General features: G+C 46.9%; 1 protein-coding gene across 1 annotated transcript; it reads left to right on the forward strand.

Moving 5' to 3' along the window:
• Positions 1 to 17: 17 nt before the first annotated feature.
• Positions 18 to 24,584, forward strand: CINP (cyclin dependent kinase 2 interacting protein). The gene is made up of 5 exons (XM_055304368.1): positions 18 to 102; positions 11,661 to 11,829; positions 14,775 to 14,904; positions 21,934 to 22,063; positions 24,140 to 24,584. The coding sequence occupies exons 1-5, from the start codon at positions 96 to 98 to the stop codon at positions 24,340 to 24,342; spliced, it is 639 nt and encodes a 212-aa protein (XP_055160343.1). The 5' UTR covers positions 18 to 95; the 3' UTR covers positions 24,343 to 24,584.
• The last annotated feature ends 190 nt before the right edge of the window (positions 24,585 to 24,774 follow it).

A 24,774-nucleotide genomic window follows, 5' to 3' on the forward strand; every position in this document is an offset into this window, starting at 1 on the left:
GCGGCCGGCCAGCGGCGCGGAGCGGAAGCACGTCAGCGCGCTTCCGGCGGGCGTGGGCGGGGCTTCGCGCTCCTTCCCGGGATACCTGCGGACGCATGGCAGGTGGGTGCGCGCGCGCGGCGGGAGCGTCCTGCGGGTCGGCGGGCGGCCCCGGAGCCCACCGGCTTGGCCGGGCCTCTGTTGTCTTCCAGAACTACTGGATGTGGGATCCCTGGGTGGCGCGTTTAGCGCCTGCCTTTGGTCCAGGGCGCGATCCTGGAGACCCGGGATCGAGTCCCACGTCGGGCTCCCGGTGCATGGAGCCTGCTTCTCCCTCTGCCTGTGTCTCTGCCTCTCTCTCTCTCTGTGACTATCGTAAATAAATAAAAATTAAAAAAAATAAACGAAAAACTACTGGATGTGTGCGAGGGAGTGTCAGCACATCCTGACCCCCCAAATTGTAATTGTCTTTGTAAACTAGCGTTAGCCGGGGTGCTTGGGTGCCAGGGCTTGCATGCCCAGCTCCTCCCAAAACCTTTCCCTGAGTTCCCCCTCGGGACTACCCGCCGCACAGAGCCCTTTGCCTCTAATAAGAGCTGTCAATCAGCGAGTGCTCGCTGGGTCAGCTCGTTTGAGCCTCAACTTGATCCCACGTAGTAACGTGCGCAGGTTGGGAGGATCAGGGAGGGAGCCGCTATGCTGAACCTCTCTGCTCTGTGCTGGGCCTCTCGTTCCTGGTCTCTTTCCCTCCTGGCCTGGGGTCCCTTGGAGTTAGATCTGTGGTTTGGGTTGCTAAATATGGAGCAGACGGAGAATGAATCAGATGTGGTCTTCGCCCTCAAGGAGCCCCTCCTGCAGGAGAGAAACCCTTAGAAGATGATAGTGCAGCTGGTAAAAAAATATTTCTCCATTTAACATATTTTATTTGTCACCTACTGTGTTCCTGGGTGAGGAGAGGGAACAAGACATAGTCACTATTCGGGTGGCCTCACAGTCCACCCAGCAAGTCTACCACACTAGTGAGTGTCGGTGATAGTTCAAGAAGAGGTGGTTTCAGACATCTAGTGCGATGAGTCCTAACCCAACCTGGGAGATCCAGGAAGATTTCTCTGTGGAAGGAGTGGCTTTCTTTCTGAAAACCTACATCAGATCATATCACTTTCCTACTCAAAGCTTATTGGTTCCTTTCCACTGACTTGGAATAAACCTAAACTCTTTATCTTAGTATGTAAGCTTCCATTTGCTTGACTGCTTCCTCACCCAGGTCCCTCCCCACCACCTTTCCTTTATAAGTGATGTGGGGTCATGGAGCACAACAGTCAAGAAAGAATTCCTGGGATGTTGCATGGTGCAACTTAGTAAGTTTATTTAAGTAGCCTGGGGACAGGGGATCCCTGGGTGGCGCAGCAGTTTGGCGCCTGCCTTTGGCTCAGGGCGCGATCCTGGAGACCCGGGATCGAATCCCATATCGGGCTCCCGGTGCATGGAGCCTGCTTCTCCCTCTGTTGAGCTAAGTCTTTGGCTTAGGTCGAGATCCCAGAGTCCTGGAATCAAGTCCCGCATCAGGCTTCCTACAGGAAGCCTGCTTCTCCCTTTGCCTATGTCTCTGCCTCTCTTTCTATGTCTCTCATGAATAAATAAATAAAATCTTAAAAAAAAGAAAAACCAAAAACTTAAAAAAAAAAAAAAAGAATGTAGCAACCAGCACGATTTAGTTATTTTTTTTTTTTTGACCAGCACATATTTGATCTTTGTTCAGAACTATGTAGACTAAAGGTCAGCCTTCTGGGCTAAAGGTGAACATTTTTCTGCTTCTACCCTCATCATAGATACACTGGCCTTGCTCAGTTTTTCAGACTCACCAAGCTCATTCTCACATTAGGACCCATACTGTTGACCTTTCAACAAGCCTAAATGACATCTCTTCAGGGGTTCACTCTAACACAAGACCCCATTTTCTTTTCTACCGGGCACTTACCAAGATATAAATTGGTCATGGTCATTTGGTTGTCTATTATCCACCTCCTCTTTGGAAAGTAAGTTCCATGAAAATGGTCCTGGTATGTTTCATTCAGTCACTTCATCCCCCATGCCTGGCACATTGTTGGTTAGTGGTATAAGTAAAGAATGAAGGGAAAACCAATATGATCCTTAAATAAGCAGAGCCTTAAAGAATACTAGGAGTTAGCCAAGTGAGTGGGGACACACATGGCCAGGGGAGATATTCTAGGTCAGAGTCAGAACTTGTACAGAGCTAGCCCTAAGGCATGGAGAGCAAGCTGGGGGAAGCTGGAGAAGTGGTAGACAGGACTTGCATAACAGGCTGTGATATTATGGTTTATAATAAGTAAATATTTGGTCTTTGTCTTATTCTTGGCACAGAGGTAAAACCCTTGGTGTTTCTGAAGTGTGAGAATGATCAGGATGTCTTGTTACATTGATAAGGTGACTTTTGGGAAGTCCCTAGGTGACCTTTGGGTGGGGGCTGGTTCCCCCCTACAGAAACCAATCATGTGATTATTAAAGAGTTAGAATTTTCAGCCCCACCTGCATCCCCTGTGCCTCCAGGGGAGAGGGGCTGGAGGTTCAATCAATGGGCACTGCCCAGTGACTTAATCAACCATGCCTATGCAATGAAGCCTCCATAAAAGCTGACAAGGATGGGATTTGGGGAGTTCCAGGTGGATGAACATGTGGAGATTTGAGGAGAATGGTGTACTACTCACAGAGCATGGAGACTCCATGCCCCTTTCTGCATACTTTGTCCCCTGCATCTCTTCCATCTGGCTTGTTCTGATGGAAAGAAAAAAAAAATGTATACTTACATATATGTTTGCTCTCCAACTAAGACCATAAAAATCTTAGTTTGTTAAGACTTATTAAACTAAAGTTTGTTAATTTTAACAGAGCAAAGAGCAATTTTATTTAAGTAAAAAAAAATTATTCAACCACAGCAGAGGAATTGCAATTTGGAACAGGCAAGCTATAGTGAACTATAGGCAGGTTTGAAGAGACAAAGGGAAGGTCAGCTTTCATTAGGTTTCAGGGGGAAACTGGGAAGGGTTATTGTAAACAAGTGTATTGGAGAAGAACAAGAGTTTGAGGTTTAGTGGTTTCTGCACAGTGGTTTCTCCCTTGGCTGTAGGCGACAGTTAATGCATTATTATTGGGGCAGGGAGGGCTCTTCCTTTTCTTAGAAGCAGGAAATAAAATTCCTATGTGAAATATGTCCTCCATTGTTGAGATAATTCTTATCTTTTTATTCCTCCTTGTTGTGCGAGCCACTGCAAGTGGTAACATGTGTAAGCACCCCCCTCTCCAGGGCTTTCTGACTCTATTTTACAGGAGATTTCCTTTATTTTCACATTTCTGCCTTTAGATCAAGGTCTTTTCTCAAAAGCATCACTTTATCAAGAGTCCGGTTTTCCGTATATAGTGGCTTTTGTCCCTGGGTGCCAGGAAGGACCTTTCTGGTTGGAAGGAAAGTGCATAATGACTAGAAACTACTGAGGCCACCTGTGAGTAACAAGAAAGAGTACGAGGGAGGACTCAGCATTTCCCATCTAAAATCTCTTTCTTGCGAGGTTAAGTGTTAGAGAGCATCTGGAAGCCCTCAGCTAGCATCACACTGTTTGGTGCATCTGTTCCTGCAAAGTTTTGACAGGCAATGGGTACAAAATTTAAAAGTAATCATACAAAGCAGAATTAAAAGTAATATGACAAATCCAGGATGATGGTTCTAAACCAGGAGCTCAAACCTGAAGGTAACCAGCTAAATAGATCAAAAGACCAGAGGTCATTGGGTGAAATTTGTTGCAATCAGAGGTCTCCTTCCCTGATCTTGTGTAATTGGGTTTCTCTTTCTCCAGACATATTTATCCAGGTGCAACAAACAGGTGGTATTTGCCATTGCATAAATGCCTCCTTGTTCAGCAAGTAGATTGTCCAAAGCTTCCTTTAGCCAACAAGTCATGTGATCATTGTCGAGCTGTTCTTGCTTTGGCTGTAGAATCGGCTACCTCTTCTAATGTTAGGGAGAGATTTCTGATCATGTGTTCATTTGCTCTTATTCCGATTCCAGAGGAAAAGCCTCCCTACAGAGGCAAACCAGGAGTCGTACAGCCCCCTGAAGTTCCCAGTTAAGAGAGCCATGGAGGCCTAATGTGGCAGGTCAGCGGAGGCCTCTGGTTTGTTATTGTTTTATTTGTTATAAACAATAAACATTGACTTCCAAGTTGCCAACTGTCTAAGCATTTGTATGCGTATGGAAAATGCTGTCCACTGTAAACAAAAATGAAACCAGGTGGTACCCAGGGGACTCCAGCTAAGGTCTTATTATTGATAAATTTATTAGTTGGAATTTCCCGATTGACCTTTTCAATCCAGGGATGAAAGGAATTGGGATGGCATTCTATGAGAGGCCATCCCTTCATTAAGAAATCTTTTCTAAAAATTTGCAAAGGGGCATAAACTTGTTTGTATTTCCTTTAGGTGTAGGGAGACCACACTTAGATAAGGAAAAAAATGTGGGATTGTACAATTAACAAAGATGGAGGGATTTAACTGAGCTAGTGTGGTTACGACTGGGGAAAGGCTGAAGCAAATATGGGAATGCCTGGTCATAATAGCCTAACTCGATAGGTAACATCTATAGGCTTGTGGGTGTAATCAACAGTGGCATTTGGCACTAGAAGGAAATCGGTTATAGGTAAGACCAAGGGGTCTCCAATATTGTGAACAGATCAGAGCTTCTGGTGACAGATCCAATAGTCAGGTTTCCTTCTTCTGCGGGGGATTGGGAAATGCGATTGGGGCATTGACTTTCCAAGAAAAAGAAGGTGAGGGGAAAAAAAATAAAAAAATAAAAAAAAAAGAGGGTGAGGGGCGTCTGGGTGGCTCACTCAGTTGGGCGTCCCAACTCTTGGTTTTGTCTCAGGTCATGATCTCGGGTTGTGAGGTCGAGCCACATGTTGGGCTCCATGCTGGGTATGGAGCCTGCTTGAGATCCTCTCTCTCCTTCTCCTCCCCACCCCCACCACTTGTATGCATGCTCTTTCTCTCAAAAAAAAAAAAAAAAAGAAAGAAAGAAAAGAAAGAAAGAAGAAGAAAGAGGAGGGGATCCCTGGGGGCTCAGCGGTTTAGCGCCTGCCTTTGGCCCAGGGCGTGATCCTGGAGTCCCGGGATCGAGTCCCGAGTCGGACTCCCAGCATGGAGCCTGCTTCTCCCTCCTCCTGTCTCTCTCTCTCTCTCTCTCTCTCTCTCTCTCTCTCTCTATGTCTATCATAAATAAACAAATCTTAAAAAAAAAAAAAAAAAGAAGAAGAAGAAAGAGGGGGTGAAGTAAGAGTGAGAAGAGCAAAGGAAAGAAGGTATATGTAGGTCTGGTCTGGTAATCCCGGGAAAGCTATCTGCTTCAGTGGCCTGTTTCAATTCCTGCAAATTTGTATTTTCGTGTCACCAGTTGGTGTGCAGGTCCAGTCAGGGTTTGGTGCTTTCTTTGGATGTGACAAATGAATCCAAAAGTCTATTCATTTTTCTAGTAGACAAGATCTCCAGGTTGTAGCTGTGATGTTTGAGGCCTTTATCTCCCAGGAGCGTGCTGTAAAAGGATTGCTCTACTAAAGCATAGTTATTTTCAATAGAAGTAATAAGGCTTTTACAGTATTGAAGTATGTTTCCTTTTATCACGTGTGGATCAAAAGAAGCAAGAGCCAAGTACATTGGGCGTCCTGTGATTATATCAAAGGGTAAGAGTTGATGAATTCCAAAAGGAGTAGACCTGAGATTTAAAATGACCATTGGCGGTGCCTTTGGCCAAAGTAGTTTACAGATTTTTGCCAGCTACATCTTAATGATGCCAGTTCAACTGGTCCTGAGGATTGAGAGTGGTAAATATAGTGAGAGTGTTGTAAAACCAGCCACGTAGCACAGACTGGTCACATCACCTGACCAGTGAAGAGTTCCCTAGTCACTGTGAAGTCCCAGGGTGGTCCTCCAGGTAGGAATGATCTTTTCTCTTAGAATTTTAGCTGCAGAGGTGGCAGTAGCCTGCCCACAAGGGAAAACCCAAGTTCAGTGAGAAAACATACAATCTATGGCTAAAACATATGTATCCATGAGATGGGGGGAGCTGTAATAAAATCCACTCACCAAACCTCAAATGGTCCATAGGGCAATTAAAATTCCTGGGGACAGTGTGGACAGGTTTCCCAGGATTGCAGTTTGGGCAGTTGGGGACAAGCAAAGTAGGCACTTTTTATGGCCTTATTAATATTCCCCATGAGTAGTGATTTACAAAAGTCATTTTATGAGCAGAACAATGACGGCGTGCACAGTGGTCAGTAATAGGAATTTTAGAGTCTCTGGCGGGACTGGACTATTATTTGGCCCAGAGTTTTCTCTTTTTATCAAACTGACAATTACTAGATTTCCAATTTTGTTTTTCCTTTTCTGGGGCCATCTCTAGCCAATTCTTCTAGATTGTCATTTGGGGAAACATCCCTTTGGACCACAACAGAGGTATGGTTGTTGGTTCCTTTGAGAAGAGCATTCTTGGTGGAAATATCACTGAGATGGTTCCCTTTAGCCTCCAGGGAGTCAAGTGTGGAATGCCCAGGAACCTTTATCAGAGCAGGGGGGCCTGGGTGTCTACAACTCTTAATTTTGGTTCACGTCGTGATCTCAGCGTCATGAGATCAAGCCCCACATCAGGCTCTGTGCTGGGCATGGAGCCTGCTTAAAATTATCTCTCTCCCTCTTCCCCCCACCCCTTTATGCTCTATCTCTAATAAAAATAATAATAGCCAGAGCAGCTGATTGGAGTATAGCACCTAATAAATTTTGGACATAAAATCCATTTGAAAATTTCTCCCTGCTAAAAGTGGGAAGCCGCATTGTTTCCATAATCACAAAATTGTGAGTCACTCTGAAGGCATATCTGCTGTCAGAGTAAATGTAGGCAGTTGTGCCCTTGGCGAGCATGCCGTGTGAGGGTGTACAGCTCAGCTTGTTGGAGAGAAGTAGCCTAAGGCAAAAGTATTGCTCAGTTACTTCAAAGGGAGTTGCAAGTGCATATCCAGCACAACATTCACCATTTCTACCTCTCACCTAAAAACCATCAGGGAACCATGAGAAGTTAGTGTCATGCAAAGGAGTCTCCTGTCAGTCATCATGGAGGGGAGTCACGATCTGCAGAGTTGGCATGAACAGGGAGGTGACTGCAGCAAGGAGTTCTGGGAGGAGAGGTTGGGAAGAGGCTTTCATAGGAGGGGGACGACTGGCCAGAGGGTGAAGGGTGTTCAGGAGGGCCTCTACTGTCCAGGGCATGGGATGGCTACTGGGGTCCAGACTGTCTCCTCACTGCCCTTAGCCAAAAGGGTGGTGGTGGGAATGGCTCTGAGGCACGGTGCCTGGTCCCACAGGGCCTGTTGTTGGTTGTAATGCCCTATGGGGTTGATGGTGATCCCCATACCTGGGAGATCCACCATTACCTGGGGTAGGTAATCCCAGGGAGTTCCCTTCCTTTTCATATATAGGTGGGAAAAAGGAAAGTTGATAATTGGGATGGCCAAGGGCAGGGGGATTTATTAAGCTTTCTTTTAGGTATTAAAAGCTAAGTCTTCTTGACCTTCCTAAGTAGTGGGATCAAGAATCTCTTTCCAATAGGGACGCCTGGGTGGCTCAGCAGTTTAGCGCCTGCCTTCGGCCCAGGGCGTGATCCTGGAGTCCCGGGATTTTAACTAGAAGGGGAAGATCCCAGTTTGACCCATTAATAACAAAGAGTTTAAAACTACCCATCTGGGCAGCCCCAGTGGCCCAGCAGTTTAGCACTGGCTTCAGCCCGGAGTGTGATCCTGGAGACCCGGGATCGAGTCCCACGTCGGGCTCCCTGCATGGAGCCTGCTTCTCTCTCTGCCTGTGTCTCTTCCTCTGTGTGTGTGTGTATCTGTCATGAATAAATAAATAAAATCTTAAAAAAAAAAAAACTACCCATGTTGGATAGTTTTATTTGGATAAAACTATCCAAATCCAAGTGGATACAGTGTTTAAAGGAAGACCAGAATTTTCTTTAAAAACAGTTTGGAGGGATCCCTGGGTGGCGCAGCGGTTTGGCGCCTGCCTTTGGCCCAGGGCGCGATCCTGGAGACCCAGGATCGAATCCCACATCGGGCTCCCGGTGCATGGAGCCTGCTTCTCCCTCTGCCTATGTCTCTGCCTCTCTCTCTCTCTCTCTCTCTCTCTGTGTGTGTGTGTAACTATCATAAATAAATAAAAATTAAAAAAAATAAAATAAAAACAGTTTGGAGGGGCGCCTGGGCAGCTCAATTGGTTAAGCATCCAACTCTTGAGTTTAGCTGGGGTCATGATCTCAGGGTCATGAGATTGAGTATTGCATCAGGCTCATGCTGAGTGTGGAGTCTGCTTAAGATTTTCTCTCTTTCTTTCTGCCTAGCCCTGTCCCATCTGTACACATGCATGCACACACTGTCTCTCTCCCTCCAAAAAAAAAAAAAAAAAGAAAGAAAGAAAGAAAGAAAGAAAGAAAGAAAGAAAGAAAAGAAAAACCAAAAAACAACAATTTGGAGCCAGCTGTAATAATCACACATGAGTTCATTGGGCTTTTGGGTACAAGCTTGAATCTTAGTGCATTCAGCAGGTTTTGGGCATCCCTTACTTAGCGCCTGCAGGAACTCAATAATATAGCAAGGCAGGGGATAGTGTCCCATCTATGGTGCTAGAGATCTTTCCATGTGGCCAGCATGCAGGGCTGCATGAGCATCTGGCTCCGGGCTCCCAAACAGACCAGGCTAGGCCACTCACTGCTGACAAAATCCACAGGCAGAGAGACGGGTGGTAGTGACACAAGATAGGAGTTTATTTCAGCGAGCCCGACGCAGGTGGACTCATGTCTCAAAGACCCTCTCCAATGTGCTGAAGATGCCTCCAGGTTTATATAAGGAGAATGTGGGACAAAGGTTGGTGGGTGCGTGCAGGGGGCAGCGAAGGTCAGGTCTCATCGCCTTGGTGTCAGTCATCAGGGGTCCTGCTGACTCGGGGCACCCTTGTTGCTTGAGGGAATAGTTTTGGTTCCCCTCACAGGTTGCTTTGCCAGCTGGTTCTCTTGCCTGAGTTAAGAGATAAGCTGGAAAGGAGAACTTAGTCATCTAGGAAGTACTGACTGAGGTCAGAATGGAGGTCATTGGCATCCTCTCTCACCAGCATCCTCCCGAGTGGCAGGTTCACCCAGCGCTGGGACTGGCCCTCGACAGCACACGTGTGTAATAGCGGGTATAAATCTCAGAAATTGGGTTGATAAGTTTGAATCACCATATTAAGCAACTCAGCAAATCTCTGAGGATCTACGAGGGTCTTCAGCAAATCTAAGATTCCCAAATCTCACTTCGGGAAAGTCTTTGACTGTAGCTCCGAATTCAGCTTTAGTCCAGAGCACATGAGAAATTGGGGGTTTAGCATTTGGATCCTCAGAGGGTCTGACGGTAATGGGGCAGGTTTTAATAGGCTTGGGGAGAAGGGGAAGGACGTTCAGAGAGAGGATTGAATGAGGAAGTTCAGGGTATGAAGGAAGTGGGACAATGTGGGAAAGAGGAAGGTGGCCCTGGGCTTTGTGCAAGATGGCAGTCCTGTGCCCTGAGACCAAGAGCATGAGAGGAGAGCACAAGGCCTCAGAAGATCTTCGTCTTTCTTTAATTGTTTGTTCCACTTGGTTAATTTGGAATCAGTATTTTACAAAGAGGCAACTTGAGAGTCCTGAATCTGTTTAGAAGCCTCCAGGTACCCATCAAATTAGGCATCCCATGGAGTCTGCTTAATTTTAGCTCCAGAGCTTTCTAATTAGTTCCAATAAAAGTTTGTGGGGGTCGAGAATTCCCCATAATGGCCATGGAAGTTTTGACTTGTCTTTGGTTAAGTTGGTCCATTTAGTCAAAATGCATTCCTACCAACAAGTCACAAGGGTTCCTTTTTCTCCACATCCTCATCAACATTTTATTTTTTGTCTTTTTTAAAAAGTTTTATTTATTTATGTGAGAGAGAGAAAGAGAAACAGCAAGCACAAGTGTGGGGGAAGGACAGGAGGAGAGGGAGAAGCAGACTCCCCGCCGACCAGGGGGCCCAAATGGGGCTCGATCCCAGGACCCTGAGATCATGACCTGACCTGAAGGCAGATGCTTCACCTACTGAGCCACCCAGGCACCCCTCTTGTCTTTTCTATACCAGCCCTTCTGACAGGTGTGAGGTGATACCTCATTGTGGTTTGGATTCACATTTCCCTGATGATCAGTGCTGTTGAGCATCTCTTCGTGTGTCTCTTGGCCATCTGTATATCTTCTTTGGAAAAAGGTCTGTTCAGATCCTCTGCCCATCTTTTAACTAGATTATTGGTTTTTTGATGTCGGGTTGTCAGAGATAGACAAATATATGATTTCATGCATATGTGGAATTTAAGAAACAAAACAAATGAACGAACAAAAAAGACTCAACCACAGAGAACACATTGATGGTCACCAGGGCGGAGGTGAGTGGGGGATGAGGGAAGCAGGTGATGGGGATGAAGGGGCACACTTGTGATGAGCACTGGGGCGTATATGGAAGTGTTGAATCACTATATTGTGTGCCTGAAACTAATATAACACTGTACATTAATATACTTGAATAAAAATAAATAAGTAAGTAATAATGCATGTGAGGGGGGACTATAGCTTTTTTTGAAAATATGTATTTATTAGAGAGAGAGAGCATGAGCAGGGAAAGGGGCAGAGGCAGAGGGACAAGCAGACTCCCCCCCCGCCCCAGCAGGGAGCTTGATGCGGGGCTTGATCCTGGGAGTCTAGGATCATGACCTGAGTCAAAGGCAGACGCTTAACCAGCTGAGCCACCCAGGTGCTCCCAGGACAATAGCTTTTAAACATAAAACCATCTGGGGTCCCAGAAGGAGGACCCTCTGAGAGAGTAGAGAATCAAGATCCTATTACTCAAAATCTGATGTTTGAAAAATAAAAGCAAGTACTTTAAGCAGATCCTAATAGTCAGGTGCTCCTCCAAGGGGAGGACTCGACATCTGAGAGACTCTCCAGAGGATGAGCAGGAGAGCTCCGTGGAGGCACCGCGCTCAGGCCTGGCGGTCGTCATCCCCTGGGGTCCTCTCCTTCCGACCCCACTCTGACCACCAAGTAATGTAAACTGCAGACAGCAAAGAGCATCTCTAAGTAAAAAAATGAGCTTGTTCAGGAATAGCGAAGGAATTCCAGTTCGGGACAGTTCGCCACGATGAATCGTAGGCCAGTCGAAGAGGTAAAGGGAAGGGCAGCTTTGATTAGGTTTTAGGGGGCAGTGGGGAGGTGCTGATCACATGTCTGTGGGGAGCAAGAGTTCGAGGTTCGGGGGCTTTCTCATTGGTGCCAGTGGTAGTCAGTGCGTTGTGCTGGAGCGGGGAGGGATCTTCTTTTTCTCAAAAGCAGAAATGAAATTCCTACGTGAAAAGTGTCCTCCCTTGTCATAATGATTCCTATATTCCTCTTCCTGCTGGTCGTGCGGGCCGCAGCAAGTCGTGTGTGGGCCCGGGAGCTGCCCCTTCAGGGCTTCCCCGCTCCATTTTAAATGAGGCTCCTTTTGTTTATTTTCACAAATTTCATAATAACTATGTTTCTTTTACTCCCTATCAGCAAACACTCTTGGAGGAACAACGCCCAGAAAACCTGTCTTATCTGTCAGTGCGAGAAAAATTAAGGACAATGCCGCTGATTGGCATAATTTAATCCTGAAATGGGAAACCCTTAATGACACAGGTTTTGCTACCGCAAATAAAATTGCCAACCTGAAAATCAGTTTATGGTAAGTACCTATAGAGCTCCTCGTGCTCTAAGCCCCGCACCCTAAGTGATCGGACACGAGCCTCCTGGGAGTCTTCTAGGGCAGGAATGGTGGTCTTAATCCACATGCGTAAATTAAATTCTATTAAGAAAAGCCTGGCTGGCTCAGCGGATGCTCAACCGCTGCCTTCAGCTCAGGACGTGATCCTGGGATCTGGGATCGAGTCCCGCATTGGGACTTCCTAGCAGGAAGCCTGCTTCTCCCTCTGCTTCTCTCTATCTCTCTGTCTCTCATGAATAAATAAGTAAAATCCTAAAAAAAAAAAAAAAAAAAAAAAAAAAATAACAAGTGGTAAAATGTTGTATGGAGGTATAAACTGTATATGTCTATTTTAAATAAAAAGTTACGCTACATATTGTTCACGGTTATGTCTATAGAAAATTATAAAAAAGGATTGGAAGGACACAGGCCTTCTGGCTGTGAAACTCACACCTTTGGGATGGATGAGTGTTGGGCAGAAGATCAGTATGGCCTGGACTTCACAACGTTGCACTTTGTTTCTGTGATGTTGTGATTTATAGGAAGAAATATCTCTTTGGTCTCCCTCCCTGCTCCTGGCACACAGCTCCTAAAACCCTTCTGACTTCCTGACGGATAAGAGCAATAGGAGCATCCTCTGTTATAATGTTTGGTCTTCTGTCTTCCAGAATGATCCAGGTGAAAGGAGTGTCTTACTGTTTATAACATGTCCTCTCCAGCCACCCCTGAGTTAATGTTAAGGAGGTGACTTCTGGAAAGCCTCATGGGGACCAAGCAGGGGGTTAGAGAGTGTGAACTTCCAGATCCAGCCTCTCACCCACCTCTCAGGGAGGGAGGAGGGCCTGCAGGTTGAGTCAGTCACCAATGGCCAATGATTTAATCAATCATGCCTACGTAATGAAGCCTCCATAAAAATCCAGAAGGATAGGTTTCGAGAGCTTCTGGTTTGGTGAACAATAACACCTCTACATGCCAGAAGGGTGGGTGGCACCCAAACTCCACAGAGACCCAAGCCCCGGTGCTCAAGACCCTTCTGGACCTTGCCCTATGTATGTCTTCATCTGGCTGTTCTTTCATATCCTTTAATATCCTTTGTAATAAACCAGCAGTCTAGTAAGTAAACCATTTTCCAGAGTTCTGTGACCCGCTCCAACAAACCCTTCAGGTCCAAGGGGGGGTTCAGAGCCTGTTGGTCAGAAGCACAGGGAACATCTTAGACTGGCGTTAGTGTCTGGAGTTGAGTGGGACAGCCTTGTGGGTCCAAGTGTTGACCTGTGGGATCTGAGGCTGTTTCTGGTAGATACTGTCTGAATGGACTTAACTTGTGGGGTGCCCAGCTGTTGGCCATCAACTGTGAGAATTACTTGGTGTGGAGAACCCCACTCCCCACTTTTGATGACTGGGTATCAGGTGTCAGGTGGAGGATGGAAAGTAGAGGAGACAAAGGAGTGTATTTTTCCTTAGCAATTTCTTTCTTTCTTTCTTTCTTTCTTTCTTTCTTTCTTTCTTTCTTTCTTTCTTTCTTTCTTCTTTCTTTCTTTCTTCTTTCTTTCTTTCTTTCTTTCTTTCTTTCTTTCTTTCTTTTCTTTCTTTCTTTCTTTCTTAAGATTTTTCTTATTTAGGGGCACCTGGGTGGCATAGTTGGTTAAGCATCAGACTCTTGGTTTTGGCTCAATCCTGATCTCAGAAATTGAGCCCTGTGTCACCTCCATACTCAGCACAGAGTCTCCTTGGGATTCTGTCCATCTCCCTCTGCCCCTCCCACTTGTGCTCTCGCTCTATCTCTCAAAATAAAGAAATCTTAAAAAAGAAAAAAAAGATATTTGTGTTAAAAAAATTTTTTTTTCATTTATTTGAGAGAGAAAGAAAGCACAAGCAGGGGGAAGGGCAGAGGGAAGAGAAGCCGACTCCCCACTGAGCAAGGAGCCTGATTGCGAGGCTCCATCCCAGGACCCTGAGATCATGACCTGAGCTGAAGGCAGACGCTTCACCACTTGAGCTACCCAGGCGCCACCTCTCTCTCCCCAGCAATTTCTTTAAAAAAGACAAAGAAGTCATGAGAAAACCTGTTAGTGGTTGATTGGAAGGTTTGCTTCATTATTCTTTGCACTTTCCTACGTATATGGTTTCTTTTTTTTTTTTTTTTAAGATTTTATTTATTTATTCATGAGAGACACAGAGAGAGAGAGGCAGAGACACAGGCAGAGGGAGAAGCAGGCTCCATGCAGGGAGCCCAATGTGGGACTCGATCCTGGGTCTGCAGGATCATGTCCTGGGCTGAAGGCGGTGCTAAACCGCTGAGCCACCCGGGCTGCCCACATATATGGTTTCTTATTTCTCAAAGTTACAGTTCTGTGTTCCTAAGTCATTGTCCATTAGCTAGAGTTGAGAGTCTCAACTGCTGTCCCCCGGCTCTGGCCAGTCCCCACCGCACGTCACATGCCACAGGTCCTCTGCTGCCTCTTCCTGCCGAGGCCCGCCAGCAAGAGACAGTTCTTTGCCTTCCTGCGTAAGGAGCTTTCTGATATTGTCTGTTCTGTTTTTATGTTTAATTTTTCCCTGAAGTGTTGTGACCACACTAGATTAATTTCATGCCCCACAGGCCCCAGGGTTCAGTTTACCAAATAATTCCCAGATGGTGAACTCTGGGGAAATGGTCACGTCTCAGTCGTCATTGTACGCCCAGCACAGAGCCCTAGGCCGGGGACGCCGTTGGGGCTGCATTCAGCTGACTCACTCTAGTGCAAAACTGGTGGACGTGCTCATTGTGGACATAAATAGTAATCATATGTTATAGCCACGTGAGATAACACCTGTGCCTAAGTCTGACACGGTTATGTGGAGATCATGCTTTCCAGGGTCTGCCATAACGAAGTGAGGTGCCTTTCAGAGTGTACTTTGTTTCCACTCCTTTCCATTTTGTCCAGGAGTGAAGACAAGACAGAGTTACAGAGCAGCAGCCCGACTTCCAGGGAAGATGCGGACAAGAGGCTTCCAGAATATAGCAAGGAGCTGGAGGCACTGTGTGAGGAGCTGCAGACCACCTACGATGCTTTGGTGAGATCCAGAGCCCCTGGCCACCTGTGCTCGCAGTCACCAAGGCCCAGGGGTGTACTTGGGGTTCCCTCAGTGCTCTGCAGGTGTCCGCGCCATGGGAGGTGTTTTCCTCTTGACACCGATCTTTCTCTCCTTAGCCTCTTCCACTTGCCCCCTAAATCTCAGTGCTCCCCAGGATGCTGTCCCAGACCTTTGTTCTTTCTGCCCTACATGATATCTAGTCCATCTCACCCCCTTCCAAGGGCTCTGTGCCGTAAATATTTTGGGCTTTGTGGGCCATACCGTATCTTGTCACCACTGGCTCCACCAGGTAGCAAGGTGCTAAAATGGGTCAGGGAGGGTATAGAAGTGAATGGCATCATAGCTGGGGTGCAGGGGTGCACGAGCACCTGGCTCCGGGCTCCCAAACAGGCCAGGCTGGGCCACTCACCACTGACAAAATCCACAGGCAGAGAGACAGGTGGTGGGGACACAAGAAAGGAGTTTATTTCAGGAGGCTGACACTGGGAGGATGGTGGACTCACGTCTCAAAGACCATTTCCAAAGTGCTGGAAAGACCCACAGGGTTATGTAAGGAGAGTGTGGGACAGAGGTCGGTGGGTACATGCAGGTGGGCAGTAAAAGGCTGATCTCGGTCATTGGGTCAGTCACACGGGGTCTTGCCGGTTCCGGGTAGTTGTCATTGCTTGAGGGGGTAGTTTTGGTTTCCATCACCAGGATGTACAAATGGAGGTAGTTCAAGTCTCTGTCAGCATGGCTATGTTCCAATAAAACTTTATTTATGGGCGCTGAAATGTTAATAATTTTCATGTGTCGTAGAATATTCTTTTCACATTCTCTTTGAACTATTTCAGAATGTAAAACTCATTCTGAGCTCTTGGACCATACGGAAGTCGGGTGTGGGCTAATTTGGCCTGTGGGCCCTGCCAGCACAGGAGAGATGCTCTCAATGTCTAACTAATGACTGGGTTCCAGTACCTACCATACCTGCCTCCAAATGTAGACTTAGCCCCTCCTCTCCTTGCCGGGCACATTCTCGCACTTGGGTAACTAAAACTTACCCATGAACATTGGAAATCTTTATCCTTTAATCTTTTTTGATGGAAAAGTTTCTGATACTTAGCATGATTCCTTACCTATTTAACAGAATATGTGGAGCATGATTATATTTCTTCAAGATACCAGTTGCTCAGATTGAGGATTCTAACTGTTCTAAAGCTGACTAGCAGTGTAAAAGAGTTTTTCAGGGAAAAAAACACTACCCCTTTTATTTTTTTTTAAGTAGGCTCCACACCCAGCGTGGAGCTCAATGCAGGGCCTGAACTCACGACCCTGAGATCAAGACCTGAACTGAGATCAAGGGTCAGACACTTGACCTACTAGCCTCCAGGTGCCCCCAATTTAAAATATCACATCACAGATGCTGGGTGGCTCAGCGGTTTAGCGCCGACTTCGGCCCAGGGCGTGATCCTGGCAACCCGGGAACGAGTCCCACCGCGGGCACCCTGCATGGAGCCTGCTTCTTCCTCTGCCTGTGTCTCTGCCTCTCTCCCTCTCTGTGTCCCATGAATAAATAAATAAAATATTTTAAAATAAATAAATAAAAATAAAATATCACATCAATTATAAGATGCATTAGGGCTTCAGAAACACTAAAATGAGAAAATAAATGGTCGAGGACACTTTGGTAATTTGGCCTTTTCTTTGTGAGTGAAATCAGTACTACTGTCTTTGGGATATTTAGGATGCTTATGGGGCTACATAGTCTCCCCTAAATAAATGAGTAGGTTTTGGTAATTGTCCTGTTCTGTGCTCTGCCTCACGTTGCCCTGGGGCTGTGCTGCGGGGAGACACACTTGCCCTCCATGTGCTCCTCGAGCAGGTAACAAGACGGGTCCGCGAATTCGCGTTGACCCCCCACACACTAGAAGGTGGGAGAGTAAAGGGTGTGGGCTTTGCGAGATCTGCTTTCTTGGTCTGTCACCGTGTTGGCAGCTGTGTCTCTGGCAGGTGAGGTCTGGACACACAGATACCGACCAGCAGGTTGTGGACACAGGCTAAATAAGCCATTGAAATTGACAAAGCTGTAAGTTCTAGAAAACTGCCCACTTTGTTTTCTTTTCCCCAAGTGAACCCATTTGATCATGGCAAATATTTTGGGGGCGGGGAGCACCTGGGTGGTGCAGTTGGTTAAGCATCCACCTCTTGGTTTCAGCTCAGGTCATGCTCTCAGGGTCGTGAGATCCAGCCCCACGTCCAGCTCCGCATACAGTGCAGAGTCTGCTTAAGATTCTCTCTCCCTCTGCACACACTTTCTCTCCCCCTTCCCAAGTAAATGAATAAATAAATCTTCTAAAAAGGTGTATTCTTGTTTGAACAAAAAGCAGATGTACATATTAAAACAATTTAGACAGCCAAAAAGCAGGGTGCTCAGTCAGCTGCGCTCCAGCCTGACCCCCGCATTGTTTGTCATTTTGATGCACCACTGCCCCCCCGCAGAGCCTCTTCACCCCTCATTCCCTTCCAGGATGAAGCGTGTTGCAGAATCTCAAAGCTGTGTCAGAACGGGAAACATTTTTAACACATACTAATGTGACTTTTATAAAATGTAAAAAAATCTGAAAGGATTTAGTTTTTATTTTATTTTTTTAAGATTTTATTTATTTATTCATTAGAGACACAGAGAGAGAGAGAGAGGCAGAGACACAGGCAGAAGGAGGAGCAGGCTCCATGCAGGGAGCCTGACCTGGGACTCGATCCCAGGACTGCAGGATCACGCCTTGGGCCAAAGGCAGGCACCAAACTGCTGAGCCACCCGGGGCTCCCCAGGATTTTGTTTTAAGGCCATTTGGTTCTTGTTAGATCACATGCTCTCATTTATAACTGTACCCGCTAGAAAGAAGTTTCAGAGGGGAGCCAATGGGGAAGAGAGGGTGTGCCTTTCATTTCAGGCATGCCAGGAGTGATTGGTTGGTTTTGTGTGTCCATCCTACGTTCTCCCCATTCTTCAGTGGCAGGCTGGTACCCCGGGACTCCTTCCTCAGCCCCACTAACCTGTGCCAAGGAGGGACAGCGTGGGAAGATGTTAGCGGGGAGAGTCAAGATCCAGAAAACCCAGCTAGCAGGATGGACTGAGCAGCAGCAGAGGAAATGTGGGGCACCTGCCTTTGGTCCCTCTGACCTGCAGCACAGGCCCAGGGTGAGGCAGGTCAGGGGAAAGTCGCCGCTGGGTTGTAGGTGCCGCGTGTTCATGGTCAGCCGAGTTCCCAAGATCTTCAGATGAAGCCTGGGCTGTGTGCATGACAGCCAACAAAATGATGGGAGACAGTGCGGATGCGTGTCTGGAGGGGCCTCGTGGGGACCTGGGGGAGGCCACCCTTGTCAGAGACATGTAATTGGAGGAACTGGAGTTTTCGCCCAGAAAAGGGGGGACCAGTAGACAAAACAGCTGCCGTCACAGCCAAAAGGCTGTCCCAGGGAAAGGAAGCGGCCTCCTGGTTTTCTGAGGCCTCTGAGGGGACAAGAGAGATCCCTGGTCCTGGTAGAGGCTTTGGCTCCCACCAGGGAACAACGTGGCAGGTCCTATGCGGAGCTGGAAGGGGCTCCCACGGACGGGGTGTGTCTCGTGGCAGGAAATGTGCCCCCAGAAGGCTGGAGGATTACTTGGTGGGTTTATGACCAAGCTCCTGGCGGAATGAAGTCCTGGGCGGAGCTACGTTGGTGCACACACATTTCCTCCCTTCTTACACCTACCTCGCTATTTGTGTTAATCCCATCCTGTTTATTTACTTAACATTTTTCTATAATACAATTAAAATCACATTATACACATTCCAGCTGAATATTGCCTCCCCATCAAAGTCTTTGAGCCCGGGGCCTACTCCCTTTTTCCTAAGAAGGGGAGTTTTATTTCTTTCAAAGGCAAGTATGAGTGGGAGGGAGAGGCATACCGGCCCGAGGTTAGTCCCCCGAGCTGGAAGATAGGCCATCCCACGTGGCACAGGGTTACTAAGCCACAGCCAAGTGGCTGTGGGACGTGGCAGGGCCCCACATCTCTACAGACTCCCCAAGCCACAATGTCCTGATCCAGTGAATTTATTCTCTATATTTATTTTTTTAAGATTGTATTTATTTATTTATTCATGAGAAATAGAGACATAGGCAGAGGGAGAAGCAGACTCCCTGCGGGGAGCCCGACGTGGGACTCGATCCCAGGACCCCGGGATCACGCCCTGGGCCGAAGGGAGACGCTCAACCGCTGAGCCACCCAGGGGCTCATATTCTCTATATTCTTAGGGACACTTTATTTATTAGGACAGTCTCCAAGCTCAGAAGGCTTGAGCAGGTATGACAGAGGTCGCGTAAACCATCCCCAGCCTGCACCCTGTTTCATACACGACTGTCCTACACATCACAAACGCGTACGCCACGTATGTCGTAATGAGTGAGCCAGTATTGATGCGCTGTTGTTGAGTGAAGGCTGTAGTCTATTCGCATTCCCTTCACTTTTCCCCAGTGCCCTCTTGCCATCCCGGGCGCCACGGTGAACGTAGTCGTCATGTCTCCCTAGGCTCCTCGGGCCAGCACAGTCCCACAAGCTTCCCTTGGTTTTTATAACATTGACACTTTTGGGGAGTACGGGTCAGGCATTTTGCAGCTGCCTCTCACTTGGGAGCTGTCTGATGACTTTCTCCTGGTTTGGCAGGGGTTGTGGGTTTTTTGGGGAAACCACAGAGAAGAGGTCTCATCACATCCCGTCAAGGGCGTGGACTGTGACCCGGCCATATCGCCGTGGGTGTTAACCTTGACCACCTGGCTGAGGTGCTCCCTGGTTGCTCTGCAAAAGGAGCTCCTTTCCTGCTGTGCACACAGCCCACCCTGGAGGCATGGAAAGTTCTTCCCCACCTCCTTGGGGACAGAGCATGTACATAAATCCTGCCTCTCTTCCCCCACCTATTAATTACTGGACCATTTATTTCTAGCAGTATGGACTCAAGGGGTTTGTTTGTTTTTTTCCACTTTGGTTATAATATATTTATTGCTTTATTTTGTTCCTCAAGTTGTTTCTGCTTTGGCCATGAAGAGTTCTGTTGGCTCCTCTGTCCCTTTGACATGCTTCCACCATTGTGAGTTTTTGGTTTGGGTGTTTTCGAACACTTCCTTACTTTCTAGCATTACAAGATGCTCCAGGCCCATCCCATGTATTTCCTGCCTCCACCCTAGGTTCAGCCATTTCTCCAAGGAGCCCCTGTTGCTCTTATTGGAGCATGGTTTTAGAAACCAAGATCCGAGTGCCAGCTGTCAGGCACTAAAATCCTCTGCTCCGGTGAATTTATTCTATTTTGAAGAGGTTTGGAAACAAGTTCTCATTCTATGTTCAAACCGAAAAGTTAATGTTATAAGGCTTTTTAATATCATTTTTCCTGTCCTCCAGCTTGTGGAGAGAGTGATTTCCCAGACTTGGCTTCGAATGTCTTTAATGAGTTTGACCTTGGCAGGAGGCTTTCACACACCCCTTTCCCTAATCTGGATGAACATTTTGCAGTTTGGTCGGTGGGAGGAGGTGTACTGAGGTTGAGCTGGGAGTGTGGGCAGGTTCACGTCCTGCAGGTTCAGGGCTGCTCACTGCATAACCTTTGTCTCTGTTGATGACCTGGGTCAGGCCTCCAGGATTTTTCTTACTCTCCTGATCATTTATAAGCTCTGCTTTGAATTAGGTGGCAAGAGGGAGCTGCAGGATGCAAAGAACACAGGATGGTGCATCAAGAGACCTGGGGTCAGGAAGCATGGTGGGGGTGCTGGCTTTGAACTTCCCTAGCTCAGCAGCCCTCAGGATCTTCCCAATTCTATTACAGAAATGCTGAGTCCTACCTCCTGGGATTTGGCCAAGCGATATAGCAAACCTAAAAAGATTGGGAAGAAGAGTGTAGTCCTTTAAAAATCAATGTTAGTGGGACGCCTGGGTGGCTCAGCGGTCTGCCTTTGGCTCAGAGCATGATTGAGTCCCCGGGATTGAGTCCCACATCAGGCTCCCTGCATGGAGCCTGCTTCTCTCTCTGCCTATATCTCTGCCTCTCTCTCTCTCTGTTTCTCATGAATAAATAAATAAAATCTTTTTTAAAAAAAGTCAATGTTAGCTAAACTTATATCACTTCCGGTATAATGGGGGAGTGGCTAAAGAACCAAGTGTAAGGAATTCAGATTTTGACAATTTATAGGTCTCTGTACTTACCCGTGTACCTAGGACTAAGTATACATAGGAGTTAGAATGTGGTCTTAGTAGGTCTGTGCTGCTTGAAACTGAAATCTTAAGTCACTTCACCCCTTTTTCTAACAAATCCATCTATAGCTCCAACTAGGTACTTCAGAAATACTTGGTCTTCTTCACACCATGTGAAAGGACGCACTTTGTCAGAGCCTCTGCTGGCTCATCCGCGCAGTGGAGATGTTGCCCGGTCCCCTGCAGTGGCCGGGCAGATGATGTGGTCAGTGGCTTCCCGCAGAGCACACCCACCCGAGCACCGTCGCCGTCCGCTCTCACCACTTCCTGTGTCAAGTGTGTCAGGCTGCCTTTCATTACCACTGTTTTACAAATGAGGAAACTGAGCCTTCAAGGTTTCAGTAATCTAAGAGGCAGCTAATAAAAGTCAGAAATGAACTCATATAATATACCCTTTCTCTTCTCATTGCATAAAAGTGGAGCCTGCCTTGTGATTCCTCCGGGTTTTCGGTGCTAAAAAGTTAGTGCCTTCAGAAATCTTAGCGAAGTGGGAGTCGGCAAGCTTTTTCTTTCCAGTGCTGGAAATCCAGGGTTTATTTCTGAGGTAATGCAGATTAATGAAATTGTAGCAACTCTCTGCCTCCATCTCCCCAGAAATGTGTGGCGCACAGAGTTAACAGTGTTGAGTTATTGGACTTTGGGTCCCAACAGACTTCTACATCTTAGCTCCGAAATCTTAGAGTTATTGAATCTGAGACGGGAATGGATTTCAGATGAGGTTCTCATGTTCTCAATTAATCTCTTTCCAGGCCAAAATCCAGATGAAAATGGAAAAGCTGTCTTCGACCACCAAGGGGGTTTGTGAGCTAGAGGACTACCATTACAGGGACGGGAGGCATCGCCCTCCCCTGTTTCACACATGGCCCACAGCCTATTTCTGTAAGTAGTTCTCTCCTCGTTGATTCTCAGGAGTAGAAATCATGAGGGCATTTGTGTTCTTTAGATCTTGATGAAGCTGACAGGCTTTGAAATTCAATTTGAGGGATGCCTGGGTGGCTCAGCAGTTGAGCATCTGCCTTTGGCTCAGGTCCTGATCCTGGGGTCCTGGGATCAAGTTCCACATCGGGCTCCCTGCATGGAGCCTGCTTCTCCCTCTGCCTGTGTCTCTGCCTCTCTCTCTCTGTCTCTCATGAATAAATAAAATCTTTAAAAAAAGAAAAAAGAAATTCAATTTGAGAGGACCCATTGGACGGGAAGGAGATTGAGGGGCATAGATAGAATAGGCATTTCTCCTTGCCTCCAATAATTACCAAAGAATGTTAAACATAATTACAGACATGGGAAGCAAGGCGCCTCTGTTACCCCTTTAAAACCAAGTGGTCGGGGTTGGGGACACGAGGTGCGGCCCCTTAGTGGCTGAGTCGGTAAAGTGCCTAACTTCAGCTCAGGTCGTGATCCTGGGGTCCTGGGATGGAGCCCCGTGTTGGGCTCCCTGCTGAGCAGGGAGCCTGCTTCTCCCCCCACCCCTCCCTCAGCTTATGCACTTTCTTTCTCTGTGTCAAATAAATAAATAAATAAATAAATAAATAAATAAATAAATAAATATTAATCTTAAAAAACACACACACAAACAAACACCAAGTGGTTGGGGCACCTGGGCTGGACCCAGTCCATAGAGCCAGTGACTCTTAATCTTGGGGTCATGAGTTCAAACCCCACAGTGGCCACAGAGATTACCTAATAAAAAAAATAATAATAACCTTTAAAGAAAAAAAAAACAATGGGTACAATGAATTCCACGTCCTCTGCAGAAGCAGAATTTTTTTTTTTCTTTTGTAGAAAGATGGGTTTGGGGGTGCCTGGGTTGCTCAGTTGCTGAAGCATCCAACTTTTTTTTTTTTTAAGATTTTTTTATTTATTCATTTAACAGAGAGAGAGCATGAGCAGGGGAGAAGCAGACTGCCTGCTGAGCAGGACCGCCCCCCACCCCTCCATGCAGGGATCAATCTCATGACCTGAGCTAAAGACCGACTGAGTCACCCAGGCACCCTGAGCATCTGACTCTTGATTTCAGCTCGGGTCTTGATCACAGGGTCATGAGTTCAAGCCCTGCATTGAAAAAAATGATAAATTGAGGTCAGTTCAGCCAACCCCACAGAAGAAAACTACTGGAACATGGGTTACCTTTTTTTTTTTTTTTTTAAGATTTATGTATTTGACAGAGAGGAAGTACAGGCATGTGCACAAGCAGGGCAGGGGGAGGGGCAGAGAGAGAGGGAGAGAGAAGCAGACTCCCTGCGGAGCACAGAGCCTGATGCAGGGCTGATCCCACAACCCTGAGATTGTGACCTGACCTGAAACCAAGAGTTGGTTGCTGGGACACCTGGGTGGCTCGGTCAATTAAGCATCTGCTGTCAGCTCAGGTCATGAACTCAGGGTCCTAGGATCGAGTCCTGCATCGGGCTCCCTGCTCAGCGAGGAGTCTGCTTCTCCCTCTCCCTCCGTGCACACTCTCTCACTCTTTCTCTAATAAGTAAAATATTTATTTTATTTTTTTAAGTAAAATATTTAAAAAGAAAAAAGCTTAACTGACTAAACCACGCAGTGGCCCCTCAGAGTTACCTTTAGCTTTGTTAGTTCAAAAGAAGGGCCTACCTATTTGATGCTGATTTGAGACCTCACTTCTAAATAAGGAAGAAAAGGATAAAACCATTTGATGTAATGTGTTATTGGAATATTGTCAGTTTGGGGTGAATCTGCTGTTTATGATCATCACGAGACTGAAGAGTTGAGCAGAAAAGTTCACACTTACTTATTAATTTCATGACACTTCCCGCACCGTCTAATCCTACTGATCTGCACAAGCCGGATGATGAATACCCTCCTGGTCCTTCCTTATCTCCGTGTTCTTGCCGAGTGTGGTTTTCAATGAGGAGCTTCTCAAAGTAGCGCCTCACCCCCAGGCAGGAGCAGTTCCATGAATTTCTGCTCCTAAAGGGAGATGTTTTGTTTCAGATGAGGTTTCCCGAAAGCTCTCCGACATGTACCAGAAGGAGCTTCTCCTGAAGCGCACGGTCATTGAGGAGCTGGCTCACACCACGGACCACGACCTCACCCTGAGCTACTTGTCCATGTGGCTGCACCAGCCCTACGTGGAGACCAGCAGCAGGCTGCTTCTGGAAAGCATGCTGCTCGAAACGGGGCACCGAGCCCTGTGACCTCCCAGCTCTGGACCGCTGGCTGCTTCTGTGGCTCCCGTGGTGGTCCTGTAAGACCCGGGGCTGGGGCATGGCCACCCGCAGACCTTGGCACCTTCCAGGCTGGGTCACTTCAGCAGCTCCCTGTCGCCTCTCCAGGCGGCGTGCTGCTGGGAGTGTCTGCCACGCAACGTCATCGGCGCCTATCATGAATCTGTCACCCAAAAGGACTTCTACGTGAAATAAATGAGTGCTCAACAGAATGATGGAGTGATCATGTTTTTGTAAGTTAGCTGTATTTATATAACATTTATGTATAAAACCCCTGGTTCAGTATTTTTACTTTATACCTATTATTGAAATTTTTATGACACTATATTAGTTGTGTAATTACAACTAATGTTTAATTAACAGTTAATTAAATAAGGAAGAAAAGGTAAAACCATTTTCTTC

Source organism: Nyctereutes procyonoides, unplaced genomic scaffold (genome assembly GCF_905146905.1).
Source record: "Nyctereutes procyonoides isolate TBG_1078 unplaced genomic scaffold, NYPRO_anot_genome, whole genome shotgun sequence".
Classification (NCBI taxonomy): domain Eukaryota; kingdom Metazoa; phylum Chordata; class Mammalia; order Carnivora; family Canidae; genus Nyctereutes; species Nyctereutes procyonoides.

Excerpts from the sequence above, each read along its gene's own strand:
- CINP (XM_055304368.1), top strand. Across the intron at positions 11,830-14,774 it reads AACCTGAAAATCAGTTTATG|GAGTGAAGACAAGACAGAGT; the intron begins GTAAGTACCTAT and ends CATTTTGTCCAG. Across the intron at positions 22,064-24,139 it reads ATGGCCCACAGCCTATTTCT|ATGAGGTTTCCCGAAAGCTC; the intron begins GTAAGTAGTTCT and ends GTTTTGTTTCAG.